General features: G+C 34.0%; 1 protein-coding gene across 1 annotated transcript; it reads right to left on the bottom strand.

Moving 5' to 3' along the window:
* Nucleotides 1–16,872: 16,872 nt before the first annotated feature.
* On the bottom strand, nucleotides 16,873–18,099 carry LOC124366847. Its single transcript, XM_046823447.1, has one exon. The coding sequence runs from the start codon at nucleotides 18,097–18,099 to the stop codon at nucleotides 16,873–16,875; it is 1,227 nt and encodes a 408-aa protein (XP_046679403.1).
* Nucleotides 18,100–20,483: the final 2,384 nt, after the last annotated feature.

Raw genomic sequence — 20,483 nt, 5'->3', positions numbered from 1 at the left:
TACATAAAATTTACAAACATGACATACTTAATCTACGTGTTAGAAAATAAAATTATTTTTACAACTTTTGCCTTATTCCTAAGTTGGGTGTTTTTGTAATGTCAAAAGTTTTTTTTGCGATGTGATGAGATATTATTAAAAAAAAAATAGCTTAATTACAGTTTTAATTAAAAATAACCCGTGGCTTCCAGTGAATTCGTCATAAGTTAAATACCCCTTGAAAACGCCCTTGAAAACACCTTCTTTCTGACAATAATCCTCCTTCGTTTCTCCAGTGGCTGTTGTATATGAGATGGAAAATAAAAAAAATTGTTGGAACTGCTTCATTTTTTAGACATTTTTGTAGTGTGTTAGGCAAAATTAAATGGTAATCATGTTCTGTAAAATGTTTAGGCCTACTGCATAAAACAGTATGTTTTGTTGGCTTAAAATGTTTTCTCTTTGTCGCAGTAATCACTTTTTTAGTGAATTGTCATCATTCAATGGGAAGCCAAAACAAACAAACAAATAATAAAATACAGGTAGCTGAAAATCACAAAGTTCCCATAATTATACAGTAGAGCACGTCAGTATATACTGTTTTTAGCAATGACATAAGTTTATACATTCATAAGTGCTATAACGACCATCATTGATATCTTGGATCAATATGGATAAAATAATTGAGTGATAAGCATGTTTTATTCAACTATGTAATTATTGTAGACTCTTGGAGCAATTGGAAATTCTTTAAATATTATTAAATATTAATAAAAAACACTACTTTTCCAAATTGTTTATTATTTCGGGCGAGGCCTTCATCTTCAGGCAACTCCACAAATAAATATTTACATATTGTTTGTTAAAATTAATATTAAATTAACATATGGTGTAAAATGTAAATACAAAAATTTTGGAAATATTTCAGCCAGTATGAAAAAATTATATTTGACTAGAGTTTAATTTTTGAATAAATTCAGAAGAAAGAAGATTGGAATTTTCAATAGGGCCCTCTTGATTGTTCATGAGTTTTTCTTTACTTCTGTTTATGTATAGTGTTTCCCAAGCATTCAAGTTCATTGGTTTTGTTATTTCTTTTATTAATTTTAGATTTGTAATTGATGTTCTGTGTCCTGATTCAATGCAGTGCTTGGCTACAGCAGATTTGTCAACTCTTCCATATTTTGTGTGTGATAAATGCTCTTTAAATCGTGTTTTTATTGTTCTTTTTGTTTGTCCAATATAAATTTTGTCACAGTCATTGCATCCAATTTCATAAATTCCCGATTTACTATCATTTGAAATTTTGTCCTTAGGGTTTCCTAAAATTTGGGATAATTTGTTGCTTGTTCTGTGAGTGACCGTTTTATTTGTATGCTTTTTAAAAGTTTTGCATATTTGGTTTGAAAAAGTGCTGTATGTTGTGCAAATAAATTCATATTTTGTGTCTTCAGGTGGTCTTAATGTTGTCTTATCTTTTCTACTTTTTTCTTTTTAAAGCTTGTTTTAGTATATTGTCAATGAGTTGTGTAGTGTAAACCATTGAACATAGCAATAGATTTGATGTAATTTAGTTCTTTCTTGTAGTTTTCTGTTGAAAGTGGTGTATTTAATAGTCTATAAATCATTGAATTAAATGTTGCTCTTTTTTGTGCAGAAGGATGGTTAGATTCATTGATGATGAACCTATCTGTATGAGTTGGTTTTCTGTAGATATCAAATTCAAATTTTGTTTCATTTCTAATAACTAATACGTCTAAAAATGGGATACTATTGTTTTGTTCAATTTCACATGTAAATTTAATAGTAGGGTAAAACGAATTTAGAGTTGTGATAAAATCTTGTATGTTTTCATTTTTATTAAATATTGCAAAAATATCATCGACGTATCTTATCCATTTTCTTGGGAAATATGTCATTTTAGATTTTGCTGTAGTTTCAAATAGCTCATAAAAATATTGGCAATAAAACATGAGAGAGGATTTCCCATAGCTGTTCCATCAATTTGGGTATAATAAGATTCTCTATATTGGAATGTGCTCTGATTCATCCATAAATTTATCACACGGGAATATTCATCAATTATTTATGTAATTATTGTTCATGATTAAAAAAACGATAGCTTATTAATGTACTCATTAACAGTCCTTTTTAACTTTTAATTATTTGGATAACCCAGTTAATAATTTGGCATTACAGAACATAATATTGGTGAAAATTACTATTTTGGAAGTTAAAAGTAAATAATGATATGGTTGATATAGTAAGAAGTTACTTGTGACAAGAAATGTGGCTGCCTTTAGTCCATCTGGACGTGCAGTTGTACGCAGAGCAACTCTTCACCATGTCACGAAATAACAAACATTACTAACATTGACAAATAAAAGGAAAACAAACTAGTTGAGTTACTCAGATCAGACGTCTTGGCGGAATAAACAGGAAGAGTTGCCAACAATGCAAATAAAAACAATTATTTGTGTTTCGGCATGAAAAGGCGCGATGCCGTATCGTCCCGTCGATCGCCGCTCAACTCGGTGAGTTCTTGCCCACTTTCAGCGCCTACAAGTCCATGGATACACCAGCAACGCACAGCTCTGTGCGACCGGAAAACACATGTGGCTTATGGGCAGTGCGCGTTCCAGTAGTATAGTTCGTTGAGCTTAATATGTCATAGTTCTTATAAACAGCATTTGAAAGTTTGGTTTGAGTATAATGTTTGTAGTGATTACAAGATGAGTAAGTATACAATGCAAAAGTTTGTTGTCATTAATGAAAATTAAAAGAAAAATGGCCCAAGTTACTGATCCCTAGAGTACTGAGGATATCAGCGAATTTGTTATAGAACAGTTTCAGATAGTCGTGGAGTTTAGTAACCAGTAGTTTTAATGTTACAGTTGTTTACTGCAGTCCCACTTTAGTGCAACGTCTGAAGTTTGAAGCTGTGACAAGTTGACTCTTGAAATCTGGAATCAATCAACCAAGAGATCCAAAACAATCCGTGACGAAGAAGCTCAAAACGAACTCTCTATATCGTTTCGACATGAGAGACTCCTGGACTACAAACAAATGTAATCTAGATGAAGTGGTCTATCTAAAGTTTAATATTATGTGGAACCCGTTTCTTAGTCTTCTTTCAATTCCGGCTCTTAAGTACCCCCAAATGAAATCATAAATTAATAATGTTTAAGTCTTTGATTAGGATTAATAAATTCAATAGTGTTCAAATAAATTTTGTTTTTTTTTACTAATTTGCGGTTTGATATTGCTAAACCTCCTTCATATTTTAGAATTTGAGAGATTCCAGGGAGTATTATTTTTTCAGATGTTCTTCAGAATAAGTATGTAATATAATTTAATGTTTAAAGATATAATAGTTTTATTAAATTAATGAGAATTTCTTAAACAGTCTCGTACATTTAAAATTATATAATATATTAACAAATTTGATTATTGTGAAATTGATACTTAGTTATGTGAGTGTTTATTCAATTTAGATTCATAATCATGTGTTTTTTGTTTGAATGTATAATTTGTAAAGTGTCGTATGTATGTTTATGTTTTCGCTATGTAAATAAATATGTAATTGTGTAATGTTAAAAGAAAATTGTACTAGTTCTTACTTTCTAACTCAACTCTAAATTATTTCAAAATTAATAAGTAAATACTTAATTATTTATCTGTAACCACGGAAACACTAAACAGGGATTAAAAAAATATTTAGACAGTTTATTTTTATTAAAATATATTAAGGCCATTGTTATTACTATTTCCATAGTAATGGATACATCTTTGTCAATGAATCAAAATCGAAGAAAAGGAGGAAGGATGTAAGAAGGAAGGATCCTACACGAGTTTCCGGGTCGTGAGTTTAATTAACTAAATGATCTTTATTATCACCAGTAATTAGTTGCTATTAACTCATTTCAATTCCTCAGATTGTTAATTAATTCGCCTATTTGCGTTGATAAGTAGACGCAGTTAATTGGAAAATAATATTAATAAGTAAAGCTAGTATGAACTGTTTGTTAATGGAAATTCTGGTTTAACCCTTTGGATGCCAAGCAAATTTCAAGATTCGTTTTGAGTAATGCCATGCATGTGAGCTGTGGGTGTTTCCTGAGTGCCAGTGGTAAATGGCCTATAACAGCCAAGTGTGCCAAGCACAAAACAGCTATTTTGTTATGTTAGACTAAAAATTGTATAACTCCTATCCTAATACTGATAAATGGACATTTTTTGTTTTGTTTTGTAGGTTATGAAATATACTGTTATGTAATAACAAAGTTTTATGATAATATCCAAAAATATAAATAAGTAAACTAAACAAAAATATATATATATATATTTTTTTTAATTAGAAAACTTATATTATTATACTATTTATGTAAACATATGTTACATTTTACATTAGTATGTATAATTATGAACCAATATAGAAAATTTCAGAAAGAAATATTGAGAAATAAAAGTTTTATAAGATTTTTAATAAAACTTTACATTTGGACTAAAATGCTAAAATATTGACAATGTAATGTAAGGGCATGTTATTGTAAGGACTTTTCTAAACAAAACTATATTTATTAAACTAGCATTGAGATGGTTGAAAAACATTGGTTAGGACCCTAATGCATGTAAAAAAAAAAATAAAATCATGACAAATAGCCTATTTTTTTATATTATTTGCTTTTACTCACCCTCAGTTATTGAAAGGCAGAAAAAGTCCAATCTTCAATCACTCACTATTTTTTAGTGCCTATAGTCTATAGCATAGGCACTTAAGTTAATTGTTAATTGAAAAATGTTACTAAGTCTATAAAAAACTATGCAAAGAAATGTCTCTATATAAAATATATACATTGTTACATAAACGTTCAGTCTATTTACACTCGTGGCGGGGGAGACAGTCAAGGGTGGCAACCCCGGGTGCACTTGACACAAATACTGTCCTGGACCTTATACTATAACAAATTATATATCAATTTGTTAAGTAACTCTTCCCCTTTCGTTTGATGTATCTGTTATGAAGATTCGCTTACTATATGATTTAAAAAAATAATATAATAGCAAAGCCGAAAATATCGGCCCGCGGCACACTTCGGTTAAACGTAATGGGCCGAAAATATCGGCTCTCGGCACGCTTTGGTTAAATATAGTGAGCCGATAATATCGGCCCTTGGCACCCAAAGGGTTAACATCAATTGACTGCAGATGGTTTTCCATGGCGAGGCCGAAATATTTCAAGAATGTAACTGTGTAAACGATGATTCGACCCGTTGGATGAACACTGATGTTGGTTCTGATGTGAAATATTGTAAAATGCTTATCTTTATATATATATATATATATATATACCTCATACATTCTCTGAGCTTCTAATCGAAGGTACTTCTCCTTAGTATGTTGGGCTTGAAGGTCTGTATTTTATTGTAATAAATTACATAGTTTTAGTATGTATTTACTTCCAATGAGTTGTCTTTTTGCCTTCAATGCCTCCATCTTCAAATGCTAATTCTCCACCACCAATGCTGATCCCATTTTGGTGCACGTTTGTAGTCCATCTAACAAATAAGTTCTTTAGAACGTTATATATAATAATACTGTTCAAGTTCCTGAATTGTGTTTGAACTGTTAATTGCTGTATAGTCAACAAATTATTGATTAGGTAGGCGTGCTTGGTTTATTGCTCTAAATTTTATGCACTGTCAATTTTTGGTTTCTTGGATACTAGTAGTTAATGTTTTGAAATTCTACTGTGTAATGATTTGGAATCCAGCATGGTATCATTATTCACATAAGCCTGTACATGTTACAGCAGAATACGTTACTCCAATATTGTAGTTACCTCATAGATACTTAGGGGGCATTTTAGAGTCTAATTTAAAAGAAAAAAAAGGCATTGGAATGATCACTGTGGGTTCTAGCAGTAGGGAATTGTATTGAAGAAGCACTTCAGTTACAATAGTGACTATGTAGTTGGATAGCGAGCAGATGTCTGAGTCAGTTATCAGCAGACGCACTTACAGTGCTGTAGATTAGTGCTCCTGGCTGCCTGGCACACTAGTTCTAGCTGTTTGTCTGCCACCTGTTGAAGTCTTGGAAGCTGACGACAATTAGTTGGTTGTGACGTCACACCAGATTTGACGTTTTCAGTAACTAGCGCTTAAAAGAATGTTCACGTGGCAGAAAAATATATTAGTTTTAATCTTTTTAATATGATACATTAACGTTTTGTGTTGCAGTAAGACTGAATCTAATGAAAAATATTGTTCTTGATACCTAACTTAAATAGGTCAAAATATCTACTGTACTTGGTCCTAAGTTCTTGAAATAAATAGATATTGTAGTACATTACTAAGGTAAGTTTCTGAATGAATGACTAAATATCTGTTGTAAAAATACACATTTTAGAACACTTAAACTGGGAACCCACCTCACTTTGTAGTCAGTCAGCCATTTTTTGGTAAACGATTAAAATATAGAACAATATGAACATAAGGGATTATGTTATTTCTCCACATTTGGAACAATTTGGACTGTAGAGATCACGGTCCAGGAATCCACGGCCTGTGGAAGCCTATGGATAACTCGTCTTAGTGTGTTATTGGTTGGTGAATGTACCTCACATTTAGGAACCTGACCGACGGAAGTCTTGTTTCCCATTATATTTTAGATTTCTGAGTAGGAGCTTCGGTACCGTCAGTATCTGAAATGTCAAGGCCCTGATCATGTGGAATACCAACATCTAGAATTTAAAAGATCCCTCCTTCTGGAATCAATTCAGCTTTAGAAACTCTATGTATATTAGTACCCCAAATTTCTAAAAATTACTATAGACCCCCAGGTATCTAGTATTTTTTGGCAATTATCACTACTTGCTATTAGAACATTTGAAAGCCCTTCTCTACTACATAAAGGAGATCTTCATTTTGTGGTATTCTTTAGCCTCAGGAACTCATTGCCCTCTAGGAACAACCAGCTAGAGAATTGCTTTGCTTCTACATGGTGAAATATCTGTCTTATGGATGATTTCTATCCGTAAAATAACTTGGAACCTGAGTTGCTGTGTCTTTACTAGACATTACTAGTCATGTTGACCTCGACTATACCATTTCATGCTCTGAGCACTGAAATCTTTATGCACCTCAAGAGTATAAGCTCTCTAAGAATTAGATAGAGTTGTGTATCCCTTAAAGCTTGATTCCGAAAGCTTAAAAATAATGAAAGCCTTCATTGCTTTTAGAAATCACTGCTATCAAACTATATGGTGTCCATGTACATCATTACGATATTCTTTACGCCTCCAGTCTCTAAAACGTTTATATGCTCGAGAAATTGGACACTTGAAGGTTTAATTTTTGATTGGTCTTGATTATTTTTTTCAAGTGGGTTTTAAAATTCTGTCTTCAAAACTATGAATCAAACATATTGTAATTTAACGATCATGGGTGTCTTTTGTCTCTGAACTCATCTCACTTCTAAGGAACTTAACGTCTAGAAGCAATTTGGTCTGAGACCACATGGTAATTGAAAGACCCCGTTATTATGGCGAGCGATTATTATGATACAATAAAATCTGAGTTCGAAAATAATATGATCAGTCTTTAAATTTTCTAATGGCTTCTGTTTTCTGATTTCTTGTTGTTGGCTTTACTAGACTTTCATTGTTTGCTGAAATTCCGTTGTCTGACAGGTACACGACTGCAGTACTATAAACCATCTGGAAAGAAGACCTCTGAAAGTTTTTTCCTTATACGAATCAATTAATTTTAGGAGTATCTCGTTTATCAGGATCTCCCAATCTCCTAATATATGGGTTGTCACTTCTGACTAGGTGGTATCTTAAAAATTGTGATCACTTTGTAAGTAGAAATCTCCAACCTTTGAAGCAATGGCTTAAACGAGTGTTTAATATGCCACTAAATCTTATCTCCATTCCGCGACCTAGTCATCATGAGAGTTAATCATCTCACCAGCTAAATACCATGCCCTCACATACCTTCTGGCCTCTGCTAACATGTTTCCTCTCAGCTCGCCAGACTTCTAGAAGTGCTTAGGAATGGAAACTACCTGGCGGTCTCTAGACACCTTTGTCATCTGAAGACGTAGGCCATTTCTATTTTCGGTCTCTAGATTTCATATCCTTTCATTTTCAGTTAATGTGGTCAGTGTTATTCCTTTGTTTCTATTTTAATTTCTCCTTGGCGATCTTTTATACAATGTACCTTACAAAACACTTATTATGTTTTCGTTTACAGTTTATAATTTATTTTTGTATATATATATATACATATATGTTTAAATGCTATACCCATTAATGTAACTAGCCACAGGCAGCGCTGCGAAAGATAAGGTTTCAAAGCGCATGCACACTATAAACTGCAATTACGAGACAGTTACATATATTAAATAGCCAAACACTATTTGAAGGCGCAATGTTACGATGTATAAATTTGACTTTAAAATAAGTTTTTCGTAGAACTTAAAGCTTGAGCGTCAGACCACTATAATAAAGTATAATCACTACGTGTAGCATGCGTCTTTATAATTTTGTTGTGGTTCGCAGGGCACAAAGCCTAAAAAAAATTTGAAGTCGTCCATAATTTAATTTATAAATATGAGCAGTAATGACCATCATAAATAGTTTTTTTTGTTATTTATTAAACGTTACTTGAATTATTTTGTTTGTAAAGCTAACTAGATTTTTTGTCAAACTCTTCATATTATAATTGTCGAAGCAGATGATTTTATTTTTGTTATAATTACTCAAAACTGTATCTATAATGCCCATAAATATAAACTTTTTGTAACAAGGCAAACTCAACCTTGCAAGTGGTTATGCAGTGTGTGGTAACGCCTACTAAATTGCGTACAAATGAGCGGATAACTGCCAGCAGTGCAGATATAAGAGGAAATGTAGTCTGACCTTTACTTTATATTTAAAGATTGTTAACAAATCGTATATAAATTAGTTGTCTTTTGACAAAAGTACGGTTCTCAGAGATATGTATATATATATATATATATATACATATACTCTTCAGATTCTCTGTAGAGAATCAAGTACACTCTTTTAAAAGTGTACTTGAAAAAGTTGTTAATTACAACGAAATATTGTACGAAAAAATTGTAGTTTTCTTTTGAAACTGCTCTAAGAGACTTTATATATATATATATATATATATATATATATATATATATATATATATATATATATATATATATATAGTCTTGGTCAGAAAAGAGGCCAAATTAACAATGGAACAAAAATTACTATTATCGAAGTAGATTAAAATGATATATACTTTATATTCATTAATTAACATATTTTTTTTACATATTTTCTTGATTTTAGGAAAAAGGCAAACTCAATATAAGCGTCAGAAATATGATTCACTCAACCAGGAATGCTCATACTACATGTGTAAAACCAACGAAATTGCGTGCGAAACCACGGGTAACAGATAGTTCTTTCTAAACAAGGTTAAAGCAAGATAATTTGTGAAGTAGAATGAGTGGTGACACCAAACTGTGAGTTGAGCCACGCATGGGGTGATGTCACTGCCACAGACTACCTATGCTGTAGATTGTACTATCCCTCCCGTGGGTTAACAAATGGTTGACTGAATTTAATGCTGATATTGGAATCTGAAAAAGCAGTTTCTTTTTTATTGGACTAATGGATTTATTGGATTATTGGATTTATTTAAACAGTTATTACAACAAATCATGAAGTTTTCTTAAATTTCATTTGAAACATGAAAATAACATATGTTGAATCAACCAGCTGTATTTATTCAGAATACCGTTGCAGAATTTTGAAAAAATAATCAATATTAAAAAAAAGTTTTTAATCAATGTCTCAATTTAGAGTCCTAGAAATAACTTTAATTTGTTAATATGATCAAGGTTTCCTAGAATATTACTTGTAATTATTGTTTTTTTTTAATGAACTTCATTTGGTTCATTAAAAACAAAACAGTTTAGTTGTGGAAAAATACATTTTTCTATAACCTTTAAAATGTTCGTAATTTGTAGGATTTTGTCTTCAAAGTAAAAGTTATTATTAATTATTATTATTAAAACTTATTAATATGTTACGAATTAAATGATAAACGTAAACTGTAACGTAAAAAATAAGGTAAATACTAAACAGTAAGATATTTTTATTTATATTTTCGGACAAAGAATAATATAAGAAGTGCAACCATGTTGAAAAGCCTTAAGAATCAATTAGTTTAAAGATTACATAACAAACAACGAGCATTATTTTTTATAAAAAAATACCAAAGGCTGGCACTCACCGTGAGCATATTCAATTCAGCTGGTATTCCAAACAATCCTGAGATAAGTATAATCTTTGTAAGATGTTCCAATCTCTTGATCCATTTTAGATTTAAATTTAAAGATAAGGTCCTGAAGTAGGAGAATGAAATTGTATTTTATTAACAGCAATCACGTATGAAATTTCTTGAACCTCTGTACAACATTTCATGATATTTTATTGAATGGCTCCAAGGATTTCAGTAACCACTGAACTATTTTAGGCCAGTGTGGAGAAATCCTAAGTGTAAAGAAAGACTAAATCTGAAGTTCTTAGATTTTTTGATGGAAGTTAACCGTAGTTTTTTAAAATCCAAATAAAAAAAAGCGGAGACAAAAACGATATTGCACGTAACATGACATTGTAAAGTGTAACTGACTTTGACAAATGAATAACGACAAACATGTAAGATCACCTGTTTAAATGGGTATAAATTATTGTACTTATATTATTTACACTAACAGGTGAAAACATATTATTTAATATCTGATGATTGAGCTAAGTTCATAAATATAATGGATAATGGAGTGTTAAGGAAGTTTTTAAGGTCAGAGGGGCGTATCCCGGATGGATTTTCGTAATATGAGTAGGGCTATAAATTAACCAGGGACCCTTAGAATGTCCATGCAACATTTAAAAATAATCGTTCCAGTAGTTTTTAAGTGATAAAAGAAAAAAAAAAAATTATCATGGATTACTCATGATACATTTGTATTTATATAATTATTATAGTAATTACTATTGTTATATTTTTATTTTAGTTTCTTACTATTTACTGTAGTGTTACTCTTATTATTCTTGTTTAATAGTTATTTAGTGGGTATCAAAGTCTTTGTATTACTTATTATTATTATTTAAGTCATCTTGTAGAGTAAATTTATTGTAATGTATATTGTGGTCAAGTGTCATATTAGGTATATTTATAAATATTCCAATGTTAAAATGGTATTGCCATGGGAATACATAAATAAATATCAAAAAGCACATCTGCAAAAAAGGGAAATATTTGCTCATCTCAGCAAAACAGGTGTTTCATGTATTCACTTCAAAAGGGAAAAAGAGGTGCTTGAATTTCAAAGACATCATTGATTTTGAATATTATGTTACCAGAAGGACTACTTGTAATCATTAAAAACTGAGAAACCTCTTCTTACGCTACATTGTTGCAAAATAAGTTCTCTGGTTTTAAACTTCAAGAGCAGATTTTCAAGCACTCTTAAAGAATATAGTAGGAGTGCGCCATGCCACGTGTCGCGAATCAAGCTTCTCTGAGGTCGCATGCAACATTTTAAGCTTATTTAATTTGGCTATACGGGTTACGTATGTAACTTTAAATCTCATATGATTGTACTCAAATGTATTTATTTAGCAATTTTTCATTGCTGTCTTGGTTACTCAGAAGACCAACATAAAAATATTCGCTAAGGTTCAGCCAATTTCCATTGAGTGACACGTACCATCATCGAACTCGATGTTACATGTATAGAAATGAAGCTTCATGCAACATTCCACGTCTACAGATTAGGTTTTTCTCAAAATATCGTGTGTCGTTCGGGGGATAGACAGACAGAAATAAAATTTCAACTTCGCTTACGTTCATCCAACAATAGCAGAGTTGGGGTTTAAATAGAAAATATTAAAAGCACAACGATTGATATAACATAACGGTATTAGTGTGCAGCTAACCAAGTATTTAAATTAAAGAAGGAAGTTAATTAAAGATAACAACAAAATCGTGATGTATATTTTGAAAAACCGTATAACGAGTTGTATATTAAACAAAGTAAACGTTACGGAAGCTGTCGAGATAGCAATTTGAGGAGGTTACAAAAACAAAATTAGTATAGTGTAGCGAACAATTGCAGTAAATGCAGTAGGTTATAATGGTTTTATTCCCAATGGTTGTGGAAAGCCTGAATGAACCACAGGGGGTGATTAGCACTACCAAATAAACCATGGCAATTCCGTTACTTGAACAAGAAATCAGTTAATCCCCAATCTCCCGTCAGACACAACCGTTGTTATTGACAACTCATCAAGTCACATTGTTGAAGTCAATAGCGCTATGAAATTTGAACCCCCACAAAGGATAACAAGAGCAAATAATTTTATTAGAATGGAATTAGATAAAACGGGATAAGGAGCAACATACCTGTCAAGTTCTTGTTTTTACACTCTACTCAATAAATTCGGATACGTTGTACTTCCAATGTTTCTGTAGCATCAGTAACTTTAAACCTATAAAACGGGTGAGTAAATTGAAAAATTAATAAAGCACAAGAAAGGAAAACAATAAAGTGGATTGAATTTTGAGTTAATCTCCAGTTTACCTTTCTTTTTATTGCAGCGTCTGGTATCTGATGCTGTTTTTGATGACTCCTAGAGAGATCCTCTTCTGAAGAGATCATTAGATAGTCGACGACAAAGAAGCTCAAAACGAAACACTTACATCGTTTTGACATCAGAGACACCTAAGTCTGAGACAGCGTCAGACACCAGACGCTGCAATAAAAGCTGGAACAAAACAAAAAATTCAATTGAAACAACCTTCATAGCTAGGTTATGAATAAAGTGGATGGTATAATACAATTATGTAAGGAGAACATTTAGAAAACAGCCAGCGGAAACAATGGATAATAAATCCATTAAAGCGGAAAATGAAAATACTGAGGTAAAACTTGAATAGATGAGTTAAATAGTATTATTAATAATAGATGGTTTCGTTTGGTTGCATGGTAATCAACTGTAAGTGACAACCATTGTATCTCAGAAGATATTAATTCTACAGAAAGTTTAAATTGGCAAATTTGCCTTATTTTTATTCTTATTACAATCACGTAGATACAGTTGTTACGTTCGGTCACCATTTTTCAACATGGCAACCAACTTTGAAACTTCTTATGGAAGGCATTTCCTTGATTTTAAGACTTTCATTCTTAGTGTTATTTTTATATACTTAACCGTTTAGCCACTAGAGGCGCTAAAAGTTTCAGAAACTCTTGTTTCAGTAATAGTAATTATACCAGGCATGTTTGACCATTTGCAAACAAAAATAAAACTCAGAGTGCAATAATTTTTACAATAAAAATCTTAGCAACTTGTTTTAATTTTACAAATACTTCATTTTTACAAAAGGCATACTTATATGACTCTTAAAAAGTATGATTTATGGTGACTTAAATCATGAGATCTCTCCACTAGCAAACCTATCGTCCCTTGAATGAAAACGATTCACCCATGATAATCCTTTCTTGCACAAGCGTGTAAACGGTGTTCTTGTCTCTTTTGGAGAAAATCAATTTCAAAATTCTTTCCGGCACAAGATCTAAGGCTCAACTTTGCAAGAACGGCCGATGTCTACATCCTACGCAACCGATGGTCCAATAACACGGCTTCAGTGATAAGGTTGCATATTACTGGACTTTTTCTGCGGCTCCTTGGCAACCTTCAAAAGAGCTTTCCTCGCCTTGCACAAAGATGAAATACTCATTCAAATACTTATTTATTTGTTGTTTTTCCTGTCATTTTATCTCGTTGTTATTAACTTACTGTTACTATTGTTGTATCACTGCCTCGGTTAATAGTTATTTGTGTATTTTACATGGGTTACTATCACTTGTTACTAATTAATTTATTAATCTTACCTTATTACTTCATTTCCTGTAATGGTTTTAATCCGTTGGAAATAAATGAATATGAAAAATACCCGTCGGTGTACAGTTAATTGTTCTCACAGAAAGAAATCTAGTGAGGTAGGTTCCGAGGACCTTGTTGGTCACAAATTTCCGTTTGAGAACAATTTTTCAAGTTAAGAAAGCGTGTTGAACTTTATTTTTAATAACAACTGTATGGATGATCAATACAAGTAATACAATAAATAATACAACACGACAAGTAATACAACACTCGTGTCGAGATGTGATAGTTCCTGCCAAATTGGAAGTGCAAGACATATCCTGTTTGAGCCACCGAGCTCTACTCTACTGCTTTGTAATTAACTCCGTTAATCTCCTATAACAGCGCACCACCCACGTGCAACATCGGTAGCATCGGTCTTAACGAGCAAGTGTCTGACCTACTTTTCTGTTTTGTTCCTGTTTACGTTCTCAACTTCTCTTCGGTGATGGTTTACTTTATCAAAGTCGTTGTGGATTATAAATTTCATAGAAAACACACATTAACAGGTAAATAAATTGAAATAAGTTTTAAATTTATTGCAAATGATCGAAAGTCTGGTAGTTCTATATCATCAACGTAATATCCATTAAATTAATAGTAATCCTAAAGGGATAAAGTCAGCGTCAAAGTTTGTTTTCCGTATACAGTTTGCTTCAAAAATAAACTAAACTTATCCATCCAACTTTTTAATGTTTTGTGTAGTAGTACAGGTTGAGTATACGACACATTGACTACTATGAATAACTTTTACAGATGTGGCCTAGCGTGTAACAACTTCAAGGTAATCAATCCATCTATATTGATCATCTGTCTCTGCAGTGTGAAAGACGCATTAAAGTTATGTCCTTGCGTGTAACAACATTTAGGTAATTCATCGATATCGATTATCTGTCTGTACAATGTATACACCGTATTACAGATATTTCCTGGTGTGTAACAACTACAAGGTAATCCAGCTATATCGGTCATCTGTCTATACAGTGTATACACAGTTTTACATATATGTCTTAGCGTGTAACAACTTCGATGTAATCCAGCTATATCGGTCATCTCTCTATACAGTGTATACACAGTTTTACATATATGTCTTAGCGTGTAACAACTTCGATGTAATCCAGCTATATCGGTCATCTCTCTATACAGTGTATACACAGTTTTACATATATGTCTTAGCGTGTAACAACTTCGATGTAATTTATTTATTTATTTCATTTACGGCAATACACCATTTTACAAAATATCAATAATTAGCTCAGAAGAGGACTAGTAACTTAGAAGCAGCGTGCAACAATAATATATACGATAATAAATTAGTAACAGTACATAACAATATAAATAACTAGGACAATAACAATGGACATAAACTATATAATACATTGTAACAATAACATAAATAATAAAATATAGATAACAGATAGATAACAGTAACGATAGCAAATATATAACATCGCAGCACTATGTGGACCTTTAAAGGCACCACCAAAACATAAGTTGCTATCACAGCCAATATTCGTGCATAAAGCACGATGTGGCCCTTTAAAGGCACCACCCAGGCACTCATCACCTAGAACATACTGTCGATTTTCAGGCTCCAGTTGGTGAAGTTATAGCTGCCAGTACGTTTCTCCTGAAGTGACGAAAAGACGGGTCAAAGAAGTCCACGTCAGAACACATACTGTTGCCCGTTCTCATCAGCCTCGGGATCGTACCGTGGTAAAGGTAGTTGGTATGATGGTGACGTCTGGTGAACAGTTGGGAGCTCCGTGCTTGACTACGAGGTATATGAAGGTCTATTGCCTGAAGAATGGCTGGACATTCGATCATCCCATTCAAGATCTTAAAAAGGAAAACCATGTCCATTAAGGTTCTGCGAACTGACAGCGGTGGAAGGTGAAGAAAATTAGACATTGTCTCCAAATCGACATCGAGATACTGGTAACCAAGCTTCACACCAACAGTTCTGAACACACGCTTTTGAACAGATTCAAGCATTGAGATGTGTCCAACCTGGTAGGGGGACCAGACCACAGAAGAAAATTCGAGGACCGGACGGACCAGAACAGCATACAGGGTCCCGACCACAGTAGCAGAGAAACCACGACGACAGGTGCGGCATATAAGCCCTAGGATTGAGACTGCTTTACTGACGATGTTGCGAATGTGCTCACCAAAGTCCAGCGTTGATGTAAGGAGAACTCCAAGGTCACGGGTTCTCGTAACTCTCTGAAGGGCGACACCATAGAGCGTATAATTGAACTGCAGGATCTCATGAGCTCTGGTGTACGACATAGTGTTGCATTTATCAGTGTTTAAGTCCATACCACTTGCTTGACACCAGTCTTGAATTCGTTGTAGATCCCTTTGAAGTTCCTGCTGATGTTGGATACTTGATATCTCAGCAAAGATCTTAACATCATCATCAAACAGGAGATATTGGCTCGATAAAGTAGTACCAATGTCATTGATAAACATGGAAAATAAAAAGGGTCCCAGATGTGATCCCTGGGGAACACCAGATAAAACATTAACTTGTCTGGAGAGCGTTCCTGCATACTTGACCTGAAGAGTACGCCCGTCAAGGTAGCTTCGAAACCATGCGTGTAAGGTTCCAGTTACACCAAAAGCCTTAAGTTTTTTCAGCAAATGGGAATGTCCAACTCTGTCGAAGGCTTTGCTGAAGTCCAGATAAACACAATCCACCTGTTTTCCTCTCGACAATGCAGGAAGAACAACACTAGTAAACTCCACTAAGTTGGTCGCAGTAGATCTTCCTCGCTGAAATCCGTGTTGTTCAGGGATAATCAGATACTTAAATGTAAAAGTCATTCTGTCCAAGACCAATTTCTCAAATATTTTAGCCATAGCTGGTTGAATGACGATTGGTCTATAGTTTTTCACATTAGAACGGGATCCTGATTTGTGGAGAGGTACAAGAAAGTAGGAAACACTCCCTGGCTTAGTAAATTGTTGAAGTGTATCGATAGATGGGGAGCCAGAACCTCTGCACACATTCTGTGTACACGCGGGGGAATCATATCTGGACCTGGGCTCTTAGAACTATCCAGACTCCTCAAAATCCCTTCCACTTCAGTGGCTGTAACATGGACAGCCGAAAGATTAAAGTTGTTGGTAAAGGAGTATTCAGGAACTGCAGCACTGGGCACTCTGTAGATGGAAGAAAAGAAATCAGCAAATAGTTCACAGATCCTGTGCGGTTCCCTAGCCACTTGATTGCCAAGATTAAGATAATTCTGAGTAGAATTATTACTTCTAAGATTCCGCACATAGCTCCAAAAAGTCCTTGGATTATTTGATAGGCCCACCTCAACATTGGATATATAAGAAGAATAACATTCTCTTGATAATCTCTTACACTCATTGCGAGCTTCTCTAAATATTTCATAATCTTCTAAATTCATCGTTGACTTGAAACGGGAATGAAGTATTTTTTTCTTAATAACACATTCACGAAGCTGCTTTGAGAACCAGCTGGGAAAGGGGCTGTGTCCAATTCTCTTGTTAGGGCAGTTTTGTAATATGACGTTCCTCAAATCTCCACAAAACTTGACAAACAGGACTTCCGCATCGATGAGAGAATTTTCAGCGGGGTACATCTGTTGAGAGATCCAATCGTTTACCCTAGCGACATTGCATCTATTAAAGTTCGGTACATAGGCCGTATGGCGTTTTTGGGGGATATGGTCACCCGCAAGCATAAATTCGAGGGCTGGGTGAGCACTCTCTTCAACTATCAACGGGTCAATAGATGGAAGCACTTGCAGTTCCGGATCAGAAGAGAATACAAGATCGAGAAATACTCCTCTGCTGTTTGAAACGTTGTTGACTTGTGATAGCTGAAGAAAGTTTGACATATCGATCAATAATTGGGCTCCGATAGGCGGAGCAAGGACCGAGGTATCTATCCAGTTCACTGATGGTTGATTGAAATCGCCTGCTATCACGATTGAAGTGCCAGGATCAGACACCATATACACTTCCTCGACTGCATCACAAAAATGGGAATACTTGTCAGACGGTGAGCTGGGGGGTAAATATGCAGCGCCAAATATTATTTCACGATTGCTGGTTCGGGTAGACACAAACACATGCTCTACATCCATTATAGAAGAACAAATCTCAGATGAGGTGAAATCAGAATGTACAGCTATCATGACTCCCCCACCCGACTCTTTAGCACTGGTAAGAGGTGACCTATCTTTCCTGAACACAGCATAATTATAGAGACCCAACTCTGAGTTAGAGATATCTGATGATAAATTTGTTTCAGTGAGAATGATTATTTTGTACAAACTGAGATTGACAGACGTTATCAGGTTCTTCAGTTTTGATCTCAGACCATTTACGTTTTGGTAATAAACAGTAGCTGGTGTATTGCCATTTAATCGTTTTTTGACTGCGTTTTTGTTATTTCAGGAACTCCATTTCGGTATTTTATGGTAAGATTCTTCTCACCCTTCCCTGCTCGAGCATCCAACTCCGCTCTAAGACTTTTCAAACGTTGTCTTTCACGGGGTGTTCTATCCCTTGAGATACTTATGTCTGTGAAAGCTACATCTGCCTCAGCAACCAAGTCCTTTGAGAACAATTCATTAAATCTACGTGCCTCGGTAATCCGAGGTACCAGCCTCGGTATGCCTCGGTAATCCAGCTATATCGGTCATCTCTCTATACAGTGTATACACAGTTTTACATATATGTCTTAGCGTGTAACAACTTCGATGTAATCCAGCTATACTTACAAAGTGTTACATATGTGTCATAGCGTTTAATTATGACTAGGTTATTTACCAATATTGATCAATCTATCTCTGAAGTAGGTTCAATATGTGTTACAAATGTGTTCTAGCGGATAACAAGGTTTCGATAATCTATCGATCTCATCATCTCTCCAGCTTGTAAAACTACTACGTAACCTAATGAGATATATTATCTATTCGTTCAGAGTTTTACATAGAACGTAATACAGACATATTCAGGAATGTAAAAACGTTTATGTCATGTAACCTATATTGATTATCTGTTTCTGCAGAGGGTACAATTATAGATGTCTTCTGCCGCATAACAATATTTAGGTAATCTAGCGATATCATATGTCTTTCTGAGTAGTGCGAAAGACAAACTATTACAGTTAAGTTCTCATATGTAGCAAGGCCTATGTTACCTGACTATATTGGTTATATGTATCTGAGTGAGTAAAATGTATTAGATACGTCTTGTGATGTATAACAACGTGGGAGTAAGACTTGTTACAGATGTGTCCTGGCGTGTAACAACATCTAGGTCATCTACTGATATTGATCATCTGTCTCTGCTGTGAGTATGACGTATTACAGATGTGACCTGGCGTATAGCAATGTCTAGTCTACTGTAATTGTGTTATTGATAATCTGTCACTCCTTTCATGAGATGGCTGGTTGTCCTTGCTTACCAATATTATCGTTGTTGCATTCAGCTAAGCATTTTCTCGTTTTGTAAGGTAAGATTACATTCAATGAAAAATGTACTTCAATCTTTATCACATAACATATCAAACCTGACTTTTAAGTACGTGGCATTTAACTTTTTGTATGTATATATATATATTTGAGATCAAGGTACTTATGTTGTTTTCATAAAATAGTAGTATAACATAATAATTTGTATTGAGTGACCGTTATCGAATCCAATCACTCGAGGAAACGGGAAAGTTTAATTTCTGTCTATCTATCTACCTATTCGCATTATTTGAGATCAAATTGACGTATAGCTCTGAATTATAGAATGAAGCTTTATTTCCATAAAGGCAAGATCGAGTCCGATGATGGTGTATATCACTCCGGAAGATTTAGATTTGCTTTAGTGAAAATACTGTGTGTGTTGTGTATGGGTGGTTGAATATGTTGTCCTAACAGGTAGTTCAACATACATAGAGGGAATGAAAACACACATAGAGATGCCACTGTAATGTAAGTTGTGTGTTGTAGGTGGTGGTGATATCCTGTACAATCAACAGGTAAGCTACAGTTAGCAAACAGTCGGACCGAGGCAGACCATCAACTCGGTTAATTACCTAAACGGCTATAAGGGAATATTACACCCTCTCCTATGACAGAGGTCTAGTTTCCCTTTTGTAGTTAAACATACATAGAGGGTATGGAAACTCATGTAGAGATGTCACTGTAATGTCAGCTGTGTGTTGTGGGTGGTGTTGATGTCCTGTACAATCAACAGGTAAGCTAGAGTTAGCAAACAGTCGGACCGAGACAGACCATCAATTCCGGTAATTACCCAAAGGGCTACAAGGGAATATTACACCCTCTCCTATGACAGAGGTTTAGTTTCTTATTTGTAGTTAAACATACGAGTATCTAGAGGGTATGGAAACTCATGTAGAGATGTCACTGTAATGTCAGCTGTGTGTTGTGGGTGGTGTTGATGTCCTGTACAATCAACAGATAAGCTAGAGTTAGCAAACAGTCGGACCGAGACAGACCATCAATCCGGT

The sequence above is a fragment of the Homalodisca vitripennis genome, chromosome 7 (assembly GCF_021130785.1).
Source record: "Homalodisca vitripennis isolate AUS2020 chromosome 7, UT_GWSS_2.1, whole genome shotgun sequence".
NCBI classification, from domain to species: Eukaryota; Metazoa; Arthropoda; class Insecta; order Hemiptera; family Cicadellidae; genus Homalodisca; species Homalodisca vitripennis.
The sequence above is the reverse complement of the archived record's forward strand: the minus strand, read 5'-3'. Positions and strand labels throughout refer to the sequence as shown.